The sequence below is a fragment of the Bactrocera dorsalis genome, chromosome 1, assembly GCF_023373825.1.
Source record: "Bactrocera dorsalis isolate Fly_Bdor chromosome 1, ASM2337382v1, whole genome shotgun sequence".
NCBI lineage: Eukaryota > Metazoa > Arthropoda > Insecta > Diptera > Tephritidae > Bactrocera > Bactrocera dorsalis.
The window spans coordinates 111,440,508-111,461,474 of record NC_064303.1 but is presented as its reverse complement, the minus strand read 5'-3'; the positions used below and the strand labels follow the sequence as shown (position 1 = coordinate 111,461,474).

The following is a 20,967-nucleotide window of genomic DNA, read 5'->3' as shown; positions in this document are numbered from 1 at the left end:
ATAAATTAAATAAAATACAAATACAAGCAAGCAAAAAATAAAAAAAAAATAGTTATTATGACATTTCCTTCCCAAAATCTTAATTTAAAAACATGTGGAAAATTAAAAAAAACGAATACATAGTCAAAAAGTAGAATATAATAAAATCCGGGAAGTTCTCACAGAGATTGCGTATGGCAACTTGACAAAACATTCCAAGATTAAAAAAAAAACAAAAAAAAAGAATAAAAAATAAAGAAAAATATAAAAAATAAATAAAAATAAAAAAAAATTAAAATTAAAATTAAAAAAAAATTAAAATTAAAAAAAATTAAAAATTAAAAAAATAAAAATGCAAATGCAAATAAAAAATTAAAAACATTAAAAATTCAAAAAAATTAGAAAAGCAAAATTAAAAAAAAAAAAATAAAAATAAAAAATAAAATAGAAATAATAAATAAACGAAATATAAAATAAATAATAAAAATTAATAAATTAAAATAAATGAAAATGAATACATAAGAAAAAATAAGTTTGCAAAAACAAAAATATTAAAACATTAAAAAAAATATTTAAAAAAAGTATGTATTAAAAAAAAATATTAAAAAAATAAAAAAAAAATATTTAAAAAAATATTAAGAAAAAGTATTAAAAAAAAAAATATTAAAAAAAATAAAAAAAAATATATTAAAAAGAAAATTAAAAATAAACAATTTTTTTTTATTAAAATGATTTAAAGTGTAATAAAAAAATCTGTTTTTAAAATAAATATTTTATTACGTAGTTAAAATAGATATACTCAGTTAACGAGCGTAAAAATAGCTATATATAAATTATTAACCCAAAGTAAGACAATTTATACGAAAAAATACCTAAACAAGCCTACACCCGTTCCTATTTAATTATTAACAAACACAAAACATTTTCGGTAAAATATTTTAAAGGAAATAAAAATAATAAAACCAGTTAAGCATTTCGTATATTCAATTTAATATAAGCACTGCAGTAAACCATTATAACAACAATTTTATACACCCCAGAAACCAATACACACCCGTTTTTGTTTTTGTGATATATTTTTCATTATATTTTTAAAATAAATGTTCGTTAACGCAGATTGTTTTCGAATGTCTTTTGCCAATAATTATACATATGCATTTTTACTTAAGTAATTTCAACAGCTTAGCTTACATAACTTGCTAAGATGCCACCACATATACATACATACACGCATACACGCGTACACGTCTGTATGTATGCATAATAACAAACTATCAAATGTAAATTAACATTAATATATGCCATTAACGTGCGCTATATACAAATTTAAAATTAAATTATGCCAATTTAATAAAATATGCACAAATATATTAATATATAGTATGTATATGTATATATGTATGCTAAAAAATGATATTAAATTAAAGTTAGGTTAGGAAGGAGCATGTGCTTACTGTAAGACGGCAACGTTACTATGTGGTAGTTGAGACACACACACACACACACACAAGCACATGAAATATGCGCGGAAATATATTTTTTGACCGTATCTGTGTATATGTGTGTGTATGTGCAACTACATACACACAAATGTGTTTTACATTTCATACGGTAAATGTATAACTGATTAAAAACTCCCTACATTTGCATACATATGTATATACATATATAAGTATATAATGTTATATATTATAAATTCCTAAAAAATGAATAATAAGTCTAATATATTTCTAATACAATTAAACAAGCGCTTATAGTTTTTTGTTTGTTTGTTTCGTTTCAATTTTTTTATGTTTGTTTTCTGTTTCCCTTGCACAAAAACAACAACGAAATGATATGCGTTTGAAAATAAGCTTAGCAACAACAACTGCGCGCCAATAAGACAAATATATATATAAAGAATGCAAAACAAAAAATCACCACAGATTTGTTTATACACACAAGGAGCACATGTGTATGTGTGTATGTATGTACATGAAAAATGGAACTCATACTATCTAGTGTACATGAATATAATAATGACAGCGCGCGCATTTCGTTGCATAACAATTGTGATTATATAACGTTGCAAAAATATTGTTTGTTTTGATTACAACAACGCACCGGCGGCGTCGTTTGTCAAACCACATTCAGCCGCTTAGCCGTTTAGGCGCTCTACTCTTGGCAGAAGCCCTCAGTCTCTTCAATGGCAAATGTCAACTTCTCCACCAGCTGATCGTAGCTCTTGTAGGGCGGTAAGTCCAGCCGATTGAAGCAGGTATGCGAACGCGGCAGCCACGTCTCCTTGCCCACCTTCTCAATGCAGAAGCGCTGCGGTCCGTTGGAGCCCATAAGTTCCGCGAAGCCGCCGACTGGCACACGACACGTGCCCGTGACGAATTGCAGCAGGCGCGCACGTTTCTCATTGTCCGTATCGCGCACGAACTGTTTGTGTGGGAGCGAGAAAGAGAGATTTATGAAATACATAGTTACTTATACAAGAACAAATTGTCTACGTACCTGCCAGAACCACATGACTTGTTTGGAGCCGCGATTGTAATGCCGGTAAATTGTGTTGCGCTGCCAATCGTCCACGTCCACATCCTGCATGCCGCACAGTATGAGCTCTAGTTCGCGTTCATCGAAGTATTTGAGCCACTCTAACGGCACGACCTCATTGAAGCCTTCAAGGAACGTTTTCGTCTGCTGTTCGATACCTCTGAAAAGCGTTTATTTTTTGGTAAGTTTTTTTTGTTATGTCACATCGGCGGTGAGTCGTTTGTAGAGATTCATTCTCGCTCATTCGTGTCTCATTCTCTTGTTACACTTGTTGTATTTGAGTTGTGTTACTGTTGCTGTCTCACTCATACTATCACACATTTTCATTGCTTGCAATTGCAAATTTCATTAATTCTCAACCAGTTTATAACAAACAATAAAATTGAGTTCTTATAGACTTTAATTAGTGACTATGAACTCTTGTTGAGAGAACTCTGTTTTTACGGAAATTGAACATATTTTAAATCAACGGCACATATCTCAATCTGGATCAGTTAATTTAATAGAGGATTCCAAAAGTTTGTCGGATATTAAAATTGGTTCAAACTAAATTTAAACTCCAATTTATTATAAATAATATTTCCTTGTTTTGCGCTGAGGAGCTTGAGGAACTCGAAAGCAACCTTTAAAAGACCTCACACAGCTTGTTTTTCGAATTTAAAAATTTCAGGAAGGAGTCGCCATACGTCGTACTCGACGATTTGAGATCTCTATTAGGTGAATCTCAATTCATCAAATACTCAACGAATGAGCTCACGGCTTGATCTGCCGAAATTTATATAGAGACACTTACGTAGTTTCAATTTTGGGACAACATCAAATCGCACAAAGAGAGAGCGAAGCTAATGTCGTTCCCACGTCAGTCGGGTCTAAGTAACCGGAACGTAGCCGGCCAAGGACTGCCAACTCGGCACCATTCGTCGAAATTGCTTCAGAAATGTTTTCGACCGCTACAGCAACAACAACATAAGAGAAGCTGAATTCAGCCCTAATAAATTTGTGTAAGGGTTTCTTTTGCAATTTTGTGGAAGCTTCTTTGATCACCCAGAATTTGGTTTTAGGAACATATCATCTTCTGTTAGTTCTTAATACAGGAATCCAATCATTTTCATAGACTTAGTTAACAAGTGTGCGGTCTAAAACATTTTATGCCGCAGCAACCACCCTAGTGACTATGATTTCACTAAATAAACAATCAATACACTTTTCAATCCCCAACTACGCTCACCACATACAGGTTCATACAATTAGCGAAGGGCACTTACCTCGTCATGCGCCATTCCGTCATTAATGTTATATATTCCTCTTTATTCTCTTCGGTGACGCGCTCTTTCTCGCCATTCTCCTTCAATTCGTGGTGTATTATCTGGCCGAGCACCTCAAAGTCCACGCTGAACCACAACTCCAAACCACACTCGTCAATATTATTATCACGCACCCAAATTAATGAATTATAAAACTCCGGATCGATGGTCTCAATGTCTTTTATGGTTAGTTTCTTGTTCAGCATACGCTTGTAGAAAGGCATTGTAAAACCGGAGTAAATGAAGCGACCGTGATACAGCGCCATCGCAATGAAACGGCCGATAAATTTGAAATATTGCAAGTGATCGGGATTCACATACGAAGCCGGATTAATTTGTAGACTGTAGTTGTTTTTGTTTGCATACTCGAAGAGGCAATACATGGGGTTGAGCACTTCGTGTGATAGTAAAAAGAACCATTCACGCGACACGCCACCATAGTCGAGGCCCTCTTCGCCGCGGAATATAATATAGAGGCGACGGCGCAGTTCGTAGGCAGGCAAACGCATGATTTGGTGGTATGAATCCTCGAAGAGCGTTTGACGTGTCACCGTGATCTTAATGTGCGACGGCAATGCATTGCTCTGGCACAGGTAGCGGAATTGTGAGAGCTTCCAGCGAAAGGAGCGCTCATAAGCGCGCGGCACACCGTACACACCTTTAGCGCCCTTCGGTGCACCCGGTCGCGGATCATCGAATGTGGTGCGACGCGTATTGTGGTCGACAAAGAAACGTTCACCGGTTGTGGTGTAGCGTATCTCCCAACCGGGCGGTAATGGACCCTCATTCATCAGGCTGACTTCTTGGCCTATTTTTACAAGGGAGAGAATGTATAAAAAATTATTTGCAGCTATTTTAAGAACTCACCTTGCGTGCGCGGATCCTCCCACTGTGTGGTGCGGTTCTTGTGATTCACAAAGTACACGCGATTATCTGATTGCACCTTTTTCTCCCAGCCGTCGGGCAGCGGACCCAGCGCATCCTCATCATCTTGCGTCACAGCGGCTGTTACCGCTGTTGGTTGTTGTTGCTGCTGAGAGTAGAGGAAACGTTGATTGCCCTGTGCCACCACATGCGCACGCTGCCCCTGCCAGTGCTGGAAATGCATGAGCCTTTCGCTGTTCGGTCGCTGCCAGGTAGTTGTGCGCGTATTGTGATCCACATAGTAGACGCGCCCGCGTGGATCTTTGCGTATCTCCCAACCGGGCGGTAGAGGCGTCGGTTTTTCCCAATATGTAGAGCGTGTATTGTGATCTACGTAGTAACGGCGACCATATTGATCGAAGCGTATCTCCCAACCGGCTGGCAGCGGCTCATCGTCCGCTTGAGCAGCCTGCCGTTACAAAAAAGAAACAATATTAAAATTTTATAACTGTTTGTATGTAATAACTGTTTCTACTACACACCTGCAACTGCTGATCGGCCACATTGGACACAGGCATTGCACCTTGCGCCAGCAGCGCGCCCTGATCGCCCGCCGAGCTCAACAGCGCGCTATCCATCAGTTGCTGTTGCGTTTGCGGTGGTTGTGGTTGTGACGGCAGCGGTAAGGGCGCCAAGCTGCTAGCGCCACCACCGTTCGCATACATTTGCGACATGGGACGCACTTGCACACCGGCAGCGTTAACCGCCACGGCGCCGCCATTCATCGATGGCATGCGTTGTACTTGCATTTGTGATTGATGTGGCTGCTGCTGTGCCTGCAACTGTTGCTGTTGTAGTGCAACATGCTGTTGTTGTTGTTGCGTTTGTGGCATTGGCTGTTGCTGTTCCCAGACGGGCGGCGGCAGCGGTGGCGCGGCACGCCGCACGGCTCCACTCTGCACATTACCACCACTGCCGCAGCGCTCCAAATTGCCATTGGCAACAGGTGAGCGTGAGCCGCCGCCGACCGTCAAGTGCGCCATATTGCCACCACTGCCCGCCGCCGCTGACGTAGCCATAAGCGCGCCATTCTCAACATTGCGCATGCGTATGCGTCCACGTACGCCTGCGGCAGGCGTGAATATCGAGCCGTCACCGCTGATCGTGGGCGGCAGCATTTGCATGCCATTGCCGTTTTGCTGCTGTACGCCGTTGGGCATTTCCAGCTTAAGTCCATTTAGCACTGCGACGAGTTCGCCGATTTTCGTTTGCCGGTTATCGGATTTGGAAGTAGCCAGCAAATCCATAGTCAGCTCGAGGTACTCGAACCGACCGTTTAACTGTTGTAGCACATGCGCTAAATTGATGATGCGCTCGCCTAGTAGAGTGTCTTTCCGAAAGCTTGAGTGATCGAGTACTTTGATGTGTAACACGGAGTTCGGTGTTACCTGAAAAGAGGGAAGAATGCTTGGTTATTTGTATGTATATTTATCTATTTTGAATTTGGTTTTAGCGCTGTCGGTCCATCTGTCTTTTGTTTAGGTATAATAATATGGACTCGTGCCATCGAAGACTTTCCTGAGACCTAAAGCTCATGATATCCTACTTTACTCTCACGGCCTGATCGATAAAGTAGCAAAATGCTTCTGTTTAATGATATTTTGCATATTTATAAAGATATTCTGAACTTTAGAGACCACTAATACAGTTAAAACTTGTCGGGCTAAACGTTCATCGCGTTCATCTGGTTTCACTGAAGGAGTTTTTTGCTTCTGCTGAAGTCAAAACGGTTTCCATGTATTCCAGTTATTATGATTTCGATTCTAGTTTTAGCAGAGGAGAAGCAATGCTTCGGAGAGACCAATAGGATATTTTGAAGCTAAACCTAAGCACAAGCCGTTTCCACTATAGTGGGGTCCACATAGCTGGAACAGATTTCGACTTATATCCAACCAGGGCCTCTCAACTCGACAGCATTTTTCAATTCCTTCTAGGAAATATTTTCTGGCACTACAACAACTGTAATTATAGCCAAAAGAGTCACACTTCCAACCCAAGCCGATTCAAAACTCTAGTTCTAGTATAACCCAGAAACAATCCTGGTAGTTTACAATATAACCTCACTTACGCAGTTCAAGACCCTCTCTTTCTATGTGTTTTAAAAATAAACTTTATAAGCCACGATAATTATACAAAGGAGCTAAGTTGTGGATCGGCAAGGTAAGAACGGAGTAAGGAGCATTCGGACCAAAAAAATGATGTCTTTGTTACTTTTTTCTGTAACACACATACTTTTCGTACTTTTAAGTATAATATAGCATATACGCACGCACAACAAAAACAACAATGTGCAATCAGATCTTGGCATTCAAGCAATTATTGTCGCACTTCGCCGATAAAATTACAAAACAAACAACACAAGTGTATAATGGCATATCTTCAAAACAAATACATCAAAAAAAATAATAATAAAAAAACAAAAAAAATAAAAAGGAGAAACCATAAAACCAAGGTGTGGTGGGTCTGAAGTGTGCGCAGCTCGTTGAGAGAATAAGGAGTGGGCACGCGTTCATATTTACCTGCCCATCAAAAAGCACATAAAAATCAGAAGTTATCAAAAATATGATTTTTCTAAGAGCTACTCACTTTCAATAGATGCTCTAGTGAACAGACAATCAATGTGAAGTGAGTTGAATAGCAATTATTTTGAAATCAATAAAAAAAAGTTGAAGTAGCGGAAAATAGCTGAAATGACTGAATGTGTGTGTGTATGTGTAGAATATAAGTATTTGAGTTTATTTATGCGCTTACAAACATATATACATATGTACAAACGTACGCATATACTCGTATCTACAATGGCAACAACGGATAAAAGAGCGCCCTTTATACATTTTAATAATAACAAGCTATTTGTATGTAATTACAGCAATATCTACTTCTAATAACGGCACAGAATGACAGCTGTCGAAGTTGACTTTTAAAATTCTCAACAATTATCTAAAATTCAATGAGTAACTACAAATTATATGTACATATATGTGTACAAATGTATGTATATGTGGGTGATTTTGATTGGACAGTTCATTTGAAAGCTATATCCTATAGCAGTTCGATCTGAACAATTTGTTTAGAGATTATAGCGCTGCCTTGGATAGGAATCTGCTTTCTGAAATTTTCTCAAACAATTGGTTTATACCATCTAAAATATTTGTTTTAATATTTTCCATATTATCTGCATTGTTTTCCGTTTCCTGTTTGTCCGTCTCCCGTTAATAGGAATTACATTTTTTATTGCTAAACATACTACTCATCAACATACCAGCACTGTGAATTCCTCATTCCATTTCGGTAGATAAGTATTCTTTACCACATCAGTTTTACGTTTACTTTTATTATCGATTACTAGTTCCACGTAAGGATTAGGCTTTAGAAATCCATTATTGCGCAGTGAAGCTTCCTCAACTGAAACAAGTATACAAAAGAAAGTAGTCAATAAATTATTTAGTGCAAATATGTATCTGCGTATGTGTTGATATTTGGTTCTACTTTTAACTTACTAGTTACACTCAACTGGTGATAACCTTGATTGTTGGCAATGCTGCCACTGGCCGTTGTGCCCGCTGCCACCGCTGCAGCTGTCCCTGTCGCCATTGAGGGTGCATTCAAATTAATATTGCTACCACCCATATTGCCACCAATGCCACCGCTGCCATTGCCGCCACCAATACCAGCAATGCTACTACCACTGTTATTAATACTGCTGCCCACTGTTGAAACGGTAACGCCACTGCTGGTCTGCATGACGCCACCTACACCGGCATTCCCAGCCATGTTGGCTGCCTGTGTTGCTGTTGCTATTGCTGTTGGTATGGGTGTTGGTGTTGATGACACTGTCGCTGTTGCTGGTGCTACTGTATAGTAGTCAGCAGCTGCATGCCCTATGGAAGCTGCTGACATAACATTTCCATCGGCCATTAACGTCTGGCACTAACTCTATTTTAGCACTTTAGCACTTGTGCGTGCAGCAATTACTGCGTGCTAATACTCACTTCCACACCACCGTATGGTAGTAAGTGAATTGAGGCTTTTAACAGCAACAAAAATGAAATAATAACAACAAAACACGTTGAGTTGAAACACTGCCAAATTTTTGTCACAATTTACGTGCTAATTGCGCCAACTGCTATTATCGCTTTACTATTTTCTTTTTTATGTTGTTGTCGTTGTTGTTGTTTTTGCAATTACGTACTATTACCACGTTAAATTTATTGCGTATATTTATTATGCAGTTGACACAATTTTTTTTCTCACTCACTTATATTTATTTCTACACGTTTCGCTGAAGCAAAAAAAACACTCCACAATTCAGCTGTTGAGCACCGTCGTCTGGCCACCACCGCTGCCAGCAAACAGAAAACAACCTGTAAAGAAAAGTGAGCTGAGGTTAGTTCACATTCAGTGGAATTACTAGCATATAGTGCATCGTTATGTCTATGACGCCAGTAGGTAATAAATATTATCACGACATATTATTTGTTATTATAGTAAATGTACATACTAAAGAAAACAAAAAGCTTGAATAAAATAAGAAGATTCTTTACAGTGATATATGTATGTATAAAGCTTTTTTATGTTAATTTTTAAGCACTTTGGCGCACACCACTTTAACCGTTAGGAAAGAAAGAGTAAACATTTTATTAAGGGCGATTGCGTCTAAATAGGAAAGTTAGGATTATACATTTCTTATTCCCCGAAAAGCTTTTAAAATTTCAAGCGTCGAATATCGTATAGCCTACCTTCCTTCATATTGCTTTCTACCTTCATATTGCTAGTTAGAGGAGCCCTTATGCCCACCAATATTACAACCAACTAGCTTCGGTCGAAAACGTATTCTAACTGCAACTGCAATAAAAACACAACTATTTTCAGAAGGAAAACTTTACGGAACACTTGGCGACGAATATCACCACAGGAACGGAACAAACATATGTTTTTACTTAAAGTTCATTCCTATCGTTTAGGTTTAGTAAACCAATTTCAACTGGACTACCAACGACCGACAAAAGCACGATAAAGACCACAATAATTATCCAAGAACTTGGTTAATTTATGGTTTGTTATACTTTTGAAACACACTGTAAATAGTTGTTCGTTATTTCGGTTACCAAAATACATACTTTCGCCGGCATAAGTTCGTGCGTCATACTAGATAATTTGCAATATGAAAACAACAAAAAAATTTGCTTATTATTTATTAAAATATTAGTTGCTATTTTTTGATAAACACGTTAATTTTCGACTTTATGACAATTTAGTTATATGATAAGCCACGCGTTGGCGTTTAACATTACTTCATAATCATAATCGTGCGCTTAGATAAGCATAGCGAATGTGGCACATTTGATGAGAGCTTGGGAACAGAAAGTAATTATGTAGGCAAATTAAAGTCAAATTTTACTTATATGATGATGAAATAACACAAGGGGTAATAAAGTGGTATAACAAAGAGTTGAGTGCGTGAAAGTAAGAAATCTGATATGTAGAACTGCGGCCATGGAGAAACCTTTTAATATGAATAAAAATATTTATAGAAGCTTATCTGAGAGGTTTAAAATTTATAACACTGACCAAATAAGTTTTATATATAGGTATGTGTGTACATGCATACATATTTAAAAAAAATATATTTATTTTTAGACAGCTGCCTTACCAATAATTAATCTTAAATATATATATCAAGGAAATGTAGTAAGGTGTCTGCTATTTTGCGAAAAAACAAGAAAAAATTCGCGAATGCACTGAATTTGCTGGTTATGGGAGTTCTAATTTAAACGGAATCTTATCAATAAGTTTTCCAGAACAATCGCAACTGCATTTGCAATTTGATTTGTGATTATTGTGGTATCAGCTTTTGTAAAATCAGAATGGCAACCATTATATTTATTGTAAGATAATAGAAAATCAAACCGTCATTTGACTGACGAAACTGTTTTTTTGGACGATTAATCCACCTGTGCCTATAAACTTTAGCGCTTTTTTCCAGAAGCAGCTCGATTTCACCCAATTTTATCACATACAAGAACACATTAACAACTCTTATCAGGCCTTATCAATGGAAGAAAGCTAAACAATGCAAAAGTAGATTCTATTAAAGTCAGAAAGTAAAGAAAGTATAATCTATGAAAATGTAAAGTCCATGATAAAAATTAACGGATATTGATAAGTGCGCATAAATAAGTATTTATGTAAGTGCATGCAAGGATCATTATGCCAGCAACACGCAAATCGAGTGAACAACTCATCAAAGTCATAAAGTCGATAGTGTCGGTATTTTTTGTGAAATGGTTTCGTAAGCAGTTTATATACATATGATTATAAGCGTACATACATATATACAATTGTACTTATTTATATCAGTTTCATGCCGCCGAAAGCCTTTACAAACATTATAAATACATACATATAGACAAAGGCAAAGGCGGAGTCATGTAGGCGGCAGGAAGGCAAGTTATAAGTATATTACCGACGAGTCATTGATAGCGTACACTTTTTGTTGGCAAAACGAAAGCAATATAGTCACGCAGAAACAAAGTCCCCGCCACCCCGCCGCCATAGTCAATGCACTTTACTCAGCAGTATTTTTAAGCTCAGACAGGAGATAAGCTGCCGAAACAAAGTATGTGCAGGCAAATGAAGCGCTACAAAAGTAGCAAAAAGACAACCAGCAAGTAATCAAAATAGTGAATAGTACATATGTACGTTCCATTACAGCTACAAAGGAATCTTGGTTCCTAAAACAGTATAGTAGGTATATAAAATGTATAGGTATTTGTGTAGATTACATTTGTACATTGTCCAAAGAATTGCCTTAGAAAGCTGTCGTTAGTGCGTATGTTGTACATATTTTCAAGTAAATATTGCAAAGGCGTAACCACAAATGTTCTCTTGGCCAGTAAGGCTAACAAGTGAATAGCAACACCTGGCCACTTTCAACCCCAGCCAAACTTAAAGATTATATGTAACTATGAAACTTGGCTGCCAAACCATGCGAAACGTTTCCGACCAACTGACCAACTAAGTAAGACAACATCATGTCAAGCTAAATACCATACCACCTTAGCTGCATTTACATTCCAATGAGAGGGGTACCTCACCCTTTATTTTGTTTGCCAAGTCTATGCGCGACATTTATATACACTTTGCAATAAAATGAAGGCAAAGGTCATACCAAACCATCTAAATTGACCAATGTATACTGGCTAAACAACAATATGGTCCTAATAGAAAACTTTATGGTATTGTAGATGGAAAATTTATACGCTTAACAATCCAATTGCACGAATACTTACACATCAAATTTTCGTTGTATATTGTAACCAAGCAATTTCTACCACTTCGGGCGTTAATAAATTAAAGAGATTATTAGTTATTGCTGATTTATAGTTAAGGCTTTTTGGGGCCTTTTTTTTGTTTTTTCTTCGATTAACAATTAAAAATGTGAAAGGTTTTTTGCATTTATGATTTGATTACAAGCAAAAAGTTTTATAAGATTTCAAGTAGCACTTTTCACTAAACATAAACAAGTCACCACGTCACTAACTGTTTCCTATTTTAAATATGTAATATTAATATTATTTTTGTTTTTAAGCCCAAAAGTTATTATTTTTCACAAAAAATTTTCAGCTTTTCGACCCGTGAACACCACAAAAATTCTTTCATTTCAACGTCTGTTCTCTATCTGACATTCGCAGCCTTTTTATTTTCCTATTGTCATAGATTCGCTAAAGTCAACGAATATGACGATGACTCGTTCAAATTTAACATGGTTGCATTTTGAAAAAAATTTTAATTGCAGTATAAAAAATTAATAATTAGTATATTTTTATATAAATATTTAAAAAATAACCCACTTCATACATATGTTCTCATCCACTATCCAATTAGATATTAGTAATATGTAGAATACCAAGCACGAAATAAGTATATAAGATACTTAACCTAAAAACAGAAAAAGATAATATATAACATTTTCTTAAGCCAAGAGACAAATAAGATAAATATGTTTTGCAGCAAATAATTTTATTAACTATAATTTAAATTTTAAGATATATTCATACATTTTCTTATTATTTGTAAGATTTTGTCCACTTCTGCCCACCGTGCAAGCCTTGATCAGCCGTTCGGCCGAACATACTATGCTTTCAGTAGCGGTAGTATTTGTATATATATACTTTCATTGAAGAAATGCCGTGTTTTTGTTTACATTCAGTAAAATGACTGAATTGATAAATTTATTTAAGAAATTAAGTGAGTTTTTTGATCGTAAATTACTTTGGGAAAATATTGAAGAGGCTTACGAGGATGACGCTGAAAAAGAGCAAAACAAGAATAAATCGAATGCGGAAGAGCAGCCTTCAACTACTTCTCAGCAAGCTAAATCCACGGTACCTGAATTGCCATTTGTCCAGCGTGCACTCAACGATCCGCAGGTGTTGTCCACCCTACTAGAGCTGTGCTCTGCCATACGTATTTTGCGCAGTGAATCAAGTGCTAGCTATGATAATACCTATGATTGCTGGGATGAGGTGGTTAAAGTATCACCGCGTGACTCCTACCTCAGCTTCGTGTATGCTTTAGCGGGTCTACCAACATTGGATGCTGCTTGTGCCGCATATACAAAGCTTGCACTTGCTGCCGTGAATACATATTTTCTTTCGCTAACTATTCCCGGTGCAAAAGGATTTCATATCTTTGAGCCTGAAGTAATAGCGCATTGTCTTCAGGTATTCGGTTTGATAGAACGCATACAACATCCTGACATTCTACGTCGAATGTCGAAACAGCAACCTATCGAGATATGGGTACGGTTTTCAACATTCTGCGATGACTTCAAATTGCTGCTAAGGTATGTGCATTTCAATGATCACAAAGCCACACGAGACATCTTGCTGAAGAAACTAGTGAACATATTGTACATGAATCATGAGCGGGGTTATGCCAATATGTGTAAGTGAAATTTCGTCTTATTTTCCACAAATCGTATTAATTTCGTGTTTTATTTATAACCAAAGTAGCAGAACATTTCTATATATCTAAAATACAAAAACTGACATATCATTGTTATTGATATTTATACGAGTAATTTAATTGGTAAAACGATAAAGTGTTTAGCCAATAGCACGTTTCATAAACAAATTTTTTATGGGCGAAATAGTGTCTGTGAGCTGTAAACCTAGGCTGCGCAGTAAAACCACCGGTGTGAATGTAGTCGAGTAGAGTGTGTGCAAACCGTGCACACCCACCATTATAGGCACGTTCTTAGACAAGCTACGTTGTTCGTATTTAATAAGGTAGTGATTGTCACCGAGTTTTGCACCAGCGTACGCCGCCTCAGAAAGCACTTTAACAAGTTCACGCACATCACTGAACCCTAAATTCACACCTTGACCTGCGAGTGGATGTACTCGATGAGCGGCGTCTCCAATCAACGCCGCACCGGTGCATACATATGATGAGGCATGTAAAAAGCCTAAAGGAAATGATGCACGTGATTTTTCTATAACTCCATTTACGGCAGGCGGATATTGTCGCAGCATATCGGGATTACGTCCAATAATCGAATTTAATGTATTCATTGCATTGACAACAACCCCATTCTTGGGGTATTCCTTGAAAAAAGCTTCATTTAATGCTTTGGTGAAATCCGCATCAGACAATTCCAACAAATGTTTAGCATGTGGAATAGTTGTACTCCACACCACCGAACTGAGTGTGTCGCTTAATGGTAGTAAGGCTACCGGGCCGGTAGGTAAGAAACGTTGCCAGGCCACCGTATTATCACAAGCGTCTTCTAATTGCACGGTGGCTACCACTCCACGACGTTGATACTCCAAACTAAATACATCGATATTCATTTGTTTACGCACCAACGAATTGGCGCCATCAGCGCCTATCAGTAGTTCACATGTTAATGTTTTGCCGTCTTTAAGGTGCACTTGCGAGTATTTATCGCCAGTGTCTACAGAAAGTTGTACGCCTTCAATGCGCGCATTGTTACGCACCTCCACATTCTGCGCATTTGTGTTATCGGCCAGTTGTGCATACAGCGCATCCAACATCAGATCATTTTCAATAATGCAAGCCACATCAGCGGCGAAATGTTCGTCTTGAAATTTGATTAAGGCATCACTGCATGCATCCCACACTTGCATCTGTTTAACATGTTTTACTCTACGTTCTTCCATGTAATCCCAAGCGCCGATCGATTGGAATAGTTCTACACTATTATTATTAATAGCGGAGACACGGTTGCCATATTGCGCTTCGATATTGAAGCCTTTGAAAGGCGGTGCGCCCTCAAGCAATAGTATCCGTTTGTCATTTAAAACTTTATTTTTGCCCAAAGCAACTGCGAGTGCTGTGCCGACGAGTCCACCACCACCAATTATGATGTCATAGTGTTCTGCAGTGGATTTCGGTTTTTGTGCATGGTCATCTGCGTAGCACTTCGAACTGACGCAAATTGCACGCACAGCATGAAGTTGCTTGAAAAGCAGACGCAAATTACGTGTGCCAGGTGGTTTTATTAAAGCAGACATTGTTTTGATACCGCGGCTAAAATTTAAAAATATTTGAAATTGAATTGTGAAAGCTTTATTTTGATTTTCTACCTTTCCAAAATTATGCGGCACTATGATTATTTTCGGTCTCTTTTCGGTTCTCTTTTGATTTGTTTGAATGCTTTGATTTCTTAATTCTATGAAACAGCTGATGCGAAACACAGTGTTGCATTTTGTGCAGGAAATGATTTCTTTAATTATTTCTTACACTGTTTTTATTTCCAGTTTCCCTTTAACCATATCCGTTGTAGCAAAATTAATTATATTTTTCTTAACGCTTTTAAACAATTATGTTTTTAGATGCTGCCAATCTACACGCTAAATGCTTTGAAATATTTGACGAAGTAGTAAACGCCCATAACGGCGAACCGGAGGATACACTAAAGAAGCTAATGAATATGACAGTTTTCCTACACACTTACCCGCCAAAACCGAAAAGTACAAGCGGAACTGTCATTAGCGGTGATTGCGAACATATCTCCGATTGGTTTATCAAATGTATTTCAAAATATCCGCGTCTGCTTGTAAAAGCTCTAAATTTCTACATCGAATGCATAGTCACCAATCCAATAAAATCTTGGAAAACAGAGCAGACACAACGCGCGCTAGAATACGCCGCAAAGTATGATGCTGCACTTTATACCACCTGTAATGAGTCATCAGTGGAGTTCTTGTGCGAAGCCATCTATGCCGATGAGGTAATGATACGCGCACGTGCCATAGAATTAATTTCACGCATTTTGCAACTGGAGGCACATGTTAATTGGCAAATGTTTCGACACGAAGTATCGGACATACCACGCGAGGTATATCTTATTAATGAACTCATAAAGAGTTTGCAGGATTTTAACAACACTGTTAAACTGAAAGCAGTACAAGCGCTGCATCTTGCGCTCACCAAAGGGTCACCAAACACTGTGAAAATACTAAACGAAGGTATACGCTATACACGTTACCTCGATCTTGGTGTAAAGCTGCCAGATGAACCACGTGTACGTAAGAATGAAATACGCTACGAGAAGCCCTCTGCGTTGGAGCCGCAATACAGTTTCGAAGGACATGGTTTGGTGGAATTGTCATTCTTGCATTTGCCAGAATATGTTTATGAAAATCTCTTTCAAAGCCCCCAATCATATATTAGACGTGCGGGTGTAATGTTTATGGAGCAACTAATCAAACTAAATCCACTTATTATTTTCAATACAAATTTTGTAACAGAAACAACGCGTCTCGTTGATGAACCCACTGCCTTAGTGCGGAAACAAACGTTAATAAGCATTGATAGCATTCTCGGCTGCTATCCGAACTGTTATCCAGTCGTGTGGGTGTGGTGTAAGGTTGTGGCGCCTATGTTGCGCGATGGCGATCCAAAGAATATTGAATTGGCTATGGATGTAAGTGTGTAATATTGTGTGAATTCATTTAATTCAAATTTTGTTTGATGACAGTGTTTTCGCGCACGCGTATTAGCAAATATGCGCGGTATCGATCAATCGAATCAAGCGGAACACTTTATGCCCTGGGTTATTATACGCACAATGCTGTCCACGCAGCCGCGACTCTATCTGCAAGAATGCTTTCACATGGCTTTACAGCAACGCTTGCTAAAGTAAGTGTTTAGAATTAATAATTTATTCAAATTATATCAGAAAGTTAAATTTAAATCACTTAACCTCAACATGTATCTAATTTTTATAAAATCTTGCAGTCCACAAATACTCAGCATAATCGAATCACATTTACTCACCTCGAATTCCACAGAAGCTTGGATCGTGCTCAACTTCGTTTCTGGAAAGTTGAAGAGTAAAGAACCCGACGCACTTATACATCTTTTCATATCACTGAAATCGGTATTACACAATATGTTCCCAAAACTACACATACTTAACAAACATTTTACTCTTTCTTCTCCACAGTGGAACAAAGAACAAAATATGCTTATTGCTCTGGAAGTGCTCGCCAATTGCATACAAGACTTCTCGCATACAGCACTCAATCAAGCTTTCAATCACATACTCACGCAAATACGCGAAGGTCAAATCTTACCTGTACTCATTGGCAAAGCATTCGATCTGCTCATACACATCGATAATTGCTCGCAATCTCAGGCCGCGAAAGGCAAAAACCTCAAAAGCAATCCACTTGAATTAACCGAAAAAGCTTGGTTGCTCGAATTGCATGATTTGCTGGAACTTCGCATACTCACGGGCATAGCAGACTTTCCTGATAATCGCGCCACATTTATGTCTCACCTTTACTCCTACTCCGAAGTGAACTTGCAGACGCGTTTGCGCCCACATCACACTCTTGTCTCGTTTGTGCACAAATACATGAGCGTGTGCTTGAAATTGCCGGAGTCAGAGTTGGATTTGGAAAATGAGCGCCTCTTCAATTCGATGATATTGATTGCTGGTCGTCTATCTCTACGTGATGCCGTTACGGCCAGCACTACTTGTAAACTTTATGGTGCCATATTGAAAATGATCGATCGTCCACCGATCGTGAACACAATAATCGTTTCATTAACGGATCTTTGTAAGAAGCATACGCAAATTGTGGAACGTATCATTGAGCACGTGTTGGCGAAGTTGTCATCGCCTTATGTCATGAATCGTGTGGAGACATTTAAATGCTTCGAGAAATTGGTCTTGCAGGATCAGTTGAAATTGCGTGGTTCCTTGTTGTTGGCACTTATGTCTACTATTTTAGATGAGAATAGAGAATTGGCTACGCGTGCTTGTGATTTTTTTGGAGAATTTCTCAGTAAGAAGAATTCAACGCTGTTTCAGAAGTGTTTAATCGAATGTCCATTCGTCTTCAATGAATACGAGGTGTGTCCGGGCGCTTGTAACTGCTTTTGGAATATAATATTATCAAGTTTGTATTTTTTTCTTTTACAGAATTTCGACGGTTTGGATAGCTTTTCGGATACAAGCATTAAGTCGCCTTTGAAAGGAGAGGCAAAGCGTAAGAGTCGTCAATTGCTTTATAATCACATGCTGGCGACGGTGGATGAAGTGAATTTGGTGCTCTATTTTGGGCAACTCAAACTGATTTCAGGTAAGACGGAGTAGCAAAACTTTGAATTCAAGATGAAGTTCTTTTTATACACTTTTATGCTATAAGAAATGGCTATTATAGGTTCGGTGCAGATGAAGTTACAATTTTTCTTGCTTAATTTATTTTTTATAGAAAAATCACTACGTGACGCCTGCATGAAAAGTCCTGAAGGCATCGCTTTGCTCAAGGATGTACTATTCATTTTAAAACGCGTCTGCCAATTGACCAAGGAACAAAAGCCCAACACCGACAACAAAGAGGGCGACGGCGAGGATAATGCTATGGATGATGCAATAGCGCAAGCAAACGAAGCAGGTGCAACAGATGAGGCAGGCACAGCAAAAACTACAGCTGCTACCGCCGTTAGCAGTGCGGGCCGTGGACGCGGGCGAAGACGTGAAATAATAACAATGCCGGATGCTGTAAGAAAGAAAATACCAATTTTTTAACAAAATCTATAAAATTTGTTGCTATTTTTAGCTGAATCTACTCGAAAAGTCCTTGATATTTATACCGACCATTCACGGTTGCTTCACTGCACACCCCGATGACACGTTACAAAAAACTTTCGACGATTTGGGCTTTGCATTGGTAAAGCGCTTTCCAAATCTGGTGCAATATGCGCAGCCAGCAAAGTTTTGGTGCAAGTATCGTGAGAAAATAGTCACGGATTCGCCGTCGAAGCAAAAGAAAAAATCGAAACGAAAAGGCAAAGTTGCCAAAACACCCGAGAAGCCCAAAGCGAATTCAACGCAAGTCGAAGGAGATCTGGTTATGGCTGAGGAAATCGACGAGATCGACGAAAATTTAGAATGTGACTCAGCGGGTGAAAGTGATTTTTGTTCGGACGATGACATGCCACTGGCGAGCACGATGTGTGCCGGCGCTTCACCACAGAAACGTGTGCGTTTGAGCGATGCCGAAATACCGATGGAATATTTATTTAATCCGAATATTTGAAAGTTAGAGTGCTCCTCTAGCGCATGTGTTGACACGTAGAGGAGCAATTGGTAATAACACTTGCAATATAACTACTATGTTATATAAAATGATTTAAGGTTATGCAGAGTGGTTCGCTGCTGCTATATGATTGCCTTAGTTTAATGCATTTATTTTTTTTACTTTATTTTAAGTAATAGAAAATACTCGAATAGTTGGTATAAATATTTTTATATTTAATTAGTTATTTTAATTTTAAATACTGACATAGGAATGGAATGGAATAAATATTATGTATAATATAAAGAAAGTTAAGTTTCTTATAAAATGTATTATATAAATATTATATAATAAGAATTTATTTCAAAATAATACACTAATTCTCGAATTAGTACTTATATACTTGAGATACACTTACATATATATATGCATGCCATTATATAAATTATATATTGAATATTTATAGCTCAGTAATATATTGTACGCAGCATATTTCATATAATAAAATATTATATTAGGAAAATTTTAAGTTTCATGCATCTTTTTATAAGAAAAACTCGACGAATTTAAATAAAAATAATAAAAATTTATTAGAAATAGTATAATAAAAATAAAATATATATTTTCAGTTTAAAAAAAAGAACCCAAAATTCGAAAGTCTTCAAGAAACATTAACGCCGAAACAGTGATATGAATACAAGAAATTTAACACAAAAATATATTTGAAACCAAATACGGTTCTGGGATCAAGACCCTATGAAATAATAAGACCAAAATGGAATAACAAGGTAAGAATTCAACGTAAAACATTTATATACAGTTTATGGAGGTAATATTTTTATGGTGACCAGAAGAAGCTTAAATTTTTGTTATTGGAGAGCTTGCTGTGATGTTTGTGTATTAAATTCCACATCAAAATTGTGACGCTTCACCAAAAAGCTCAAGAGAAAGCCATGTCTATACCCAAATTTGTTGAGGCTGTTAATATAAATAACTTTTTTGTTGTTTTTGTATCCGCAAAAAGCATTCCTGAAGCAATTTAGTGGAGCCGAGTACAGTCTACTCGTAGTCCTTGTTCAAATTCCCAACTCTCAGTAGTCTCCAACCGGAAAAAAATGTTTCAATTTCACCAACTCCGCAGTCTCAACAGTAGAGTCCAGGTAACGTTTGCAAAAATTCACTGAATTAATATTATGTCAATATAGACATATTACTGAAACGAAATTCTGTAGAAAGAATATGTATTTGAAATAAAAAATGAGCTTTTTACGTACCTAATGACTTCGGAACCTGATTATTATATTCATTCATCTTATCTTGAACTCCTTTAAGACGCGAGGATAATCGCTCAACCATATACGAGTAGTTCTATACGCACCAAACGCTACACCCTATACGAGTTATTGTGGCGGTTGTTCTAACCTCTATGATTTCCAATCGAAAAGTGGTTCGCGCTTAATTTCACGTGACTCAATTCACCGACTTCGACACACTTCCAATTGACCAGTATTTACCTTTTCACAGCTCCTCTTTCCGCACAGATTCGTGCAAACACCCCGAGGTGATAGCCAGAAAACCGTTGCCGGCTTGTAATACAATACGAGTTGCAAGTAGCATGCTGCAATGGCGAAGGCGTACGAAAACAAAACTAGAAATACCAG

The 20,967-nt window shown here is 37.5% G+C and overlaps 3 protein-coding genes across 3 annotated transcripts; 1 reads left to right on the top strand and 2 right to left on the bottom strand.

Moving 5' to 3' along the window:
* Positions 1 to 1,036: 1,036 nt before the first annotated feature.
* Positions 1,037 to 12,435, bottom strand: LOC105230772 (E3 ubiquitin-protein ligase Su(dx)). The gene is made up of 9 exons (XM_049457947.1): positions 12,038 to 12,435; positions 9,004 to 9,109; positions 8,246 to 8,772; positions 8,008 to 8,150; positions 5,228 to 6,133; positions 4,689 to 5,154; positions 3,783 to 4,629; positions 2,479 to 2,677; positions 1,037 to 2,403 (listed from the first exon to the last, which is right to left on the bottom strand). Exons 3-9 carry the CDS (start codon positions 8,661 to 8,663, stop codon positions 2,134 to 2,136), a joined length of 3,249 nt encoding a protein of 1,082 aa, XP_049313904.1. The 5' UTR covers positions 8,664 to 8,772; positions 9,004 to 9,109; positions 12,038 to 12,435; the 3' UTR covers positions 1,037 to 2,133.
* A 397-nt stretch (positions 12,436 to 12,832) lies between these two features.
* On the top strand, positions 12,833 to 19,831 carry LOC105230775 (uncharacterized). The gene is made up of 8 exons (XM_011211747.4): positions 12,833 to 13,694; positions 15,608 to 16,701; positions 16,756 to 16,916; positions 17,016 to 17,157; positions 17,224 to 18,138; positions 18,208 to 18,367; positions 18,500 to 18,789; positions 18,848 to 19,831. The coding sequence occupies exons 1-8, from the start codon at positions 12,962 to 12,964 to the stop codon at positions 19,325 to 19,327; spliced, it is 3,975 nt and encodes a 1,324-aa protein (XP_011210049.2). The 5' UTR covers positions 12,833 to 12,961; the 3' UTR covers positions 19,328 to 19,831.
* Positions 13,714 to 15,496, bottom strand: LOC105230774 (ubiquinone biosynthesis monooxygenase COQ6, mitochondrial). The gene is made up of 2 exons (XM_011211746.4): positions 15,359 to 15,496; positions 13,714 to 15,302 (listed from the first exon to the last, which is right to left on the bottom strand). Exon 2 carries the CDS (start codon positions 15,284 to 15,286, stop codon positions 13,856 to 13,858), a length of 1,431 nt encoding a protein of 476 aa, XP_011210048.2. The 5' UTR covers positions 15,287 to 15,302; positions 15,359 to 15,496; the 3' UTR covers positions 13,714 to 13,855.
* Positions 19,832 to 20,967: the final 1,136 nt, after the last annotated feature.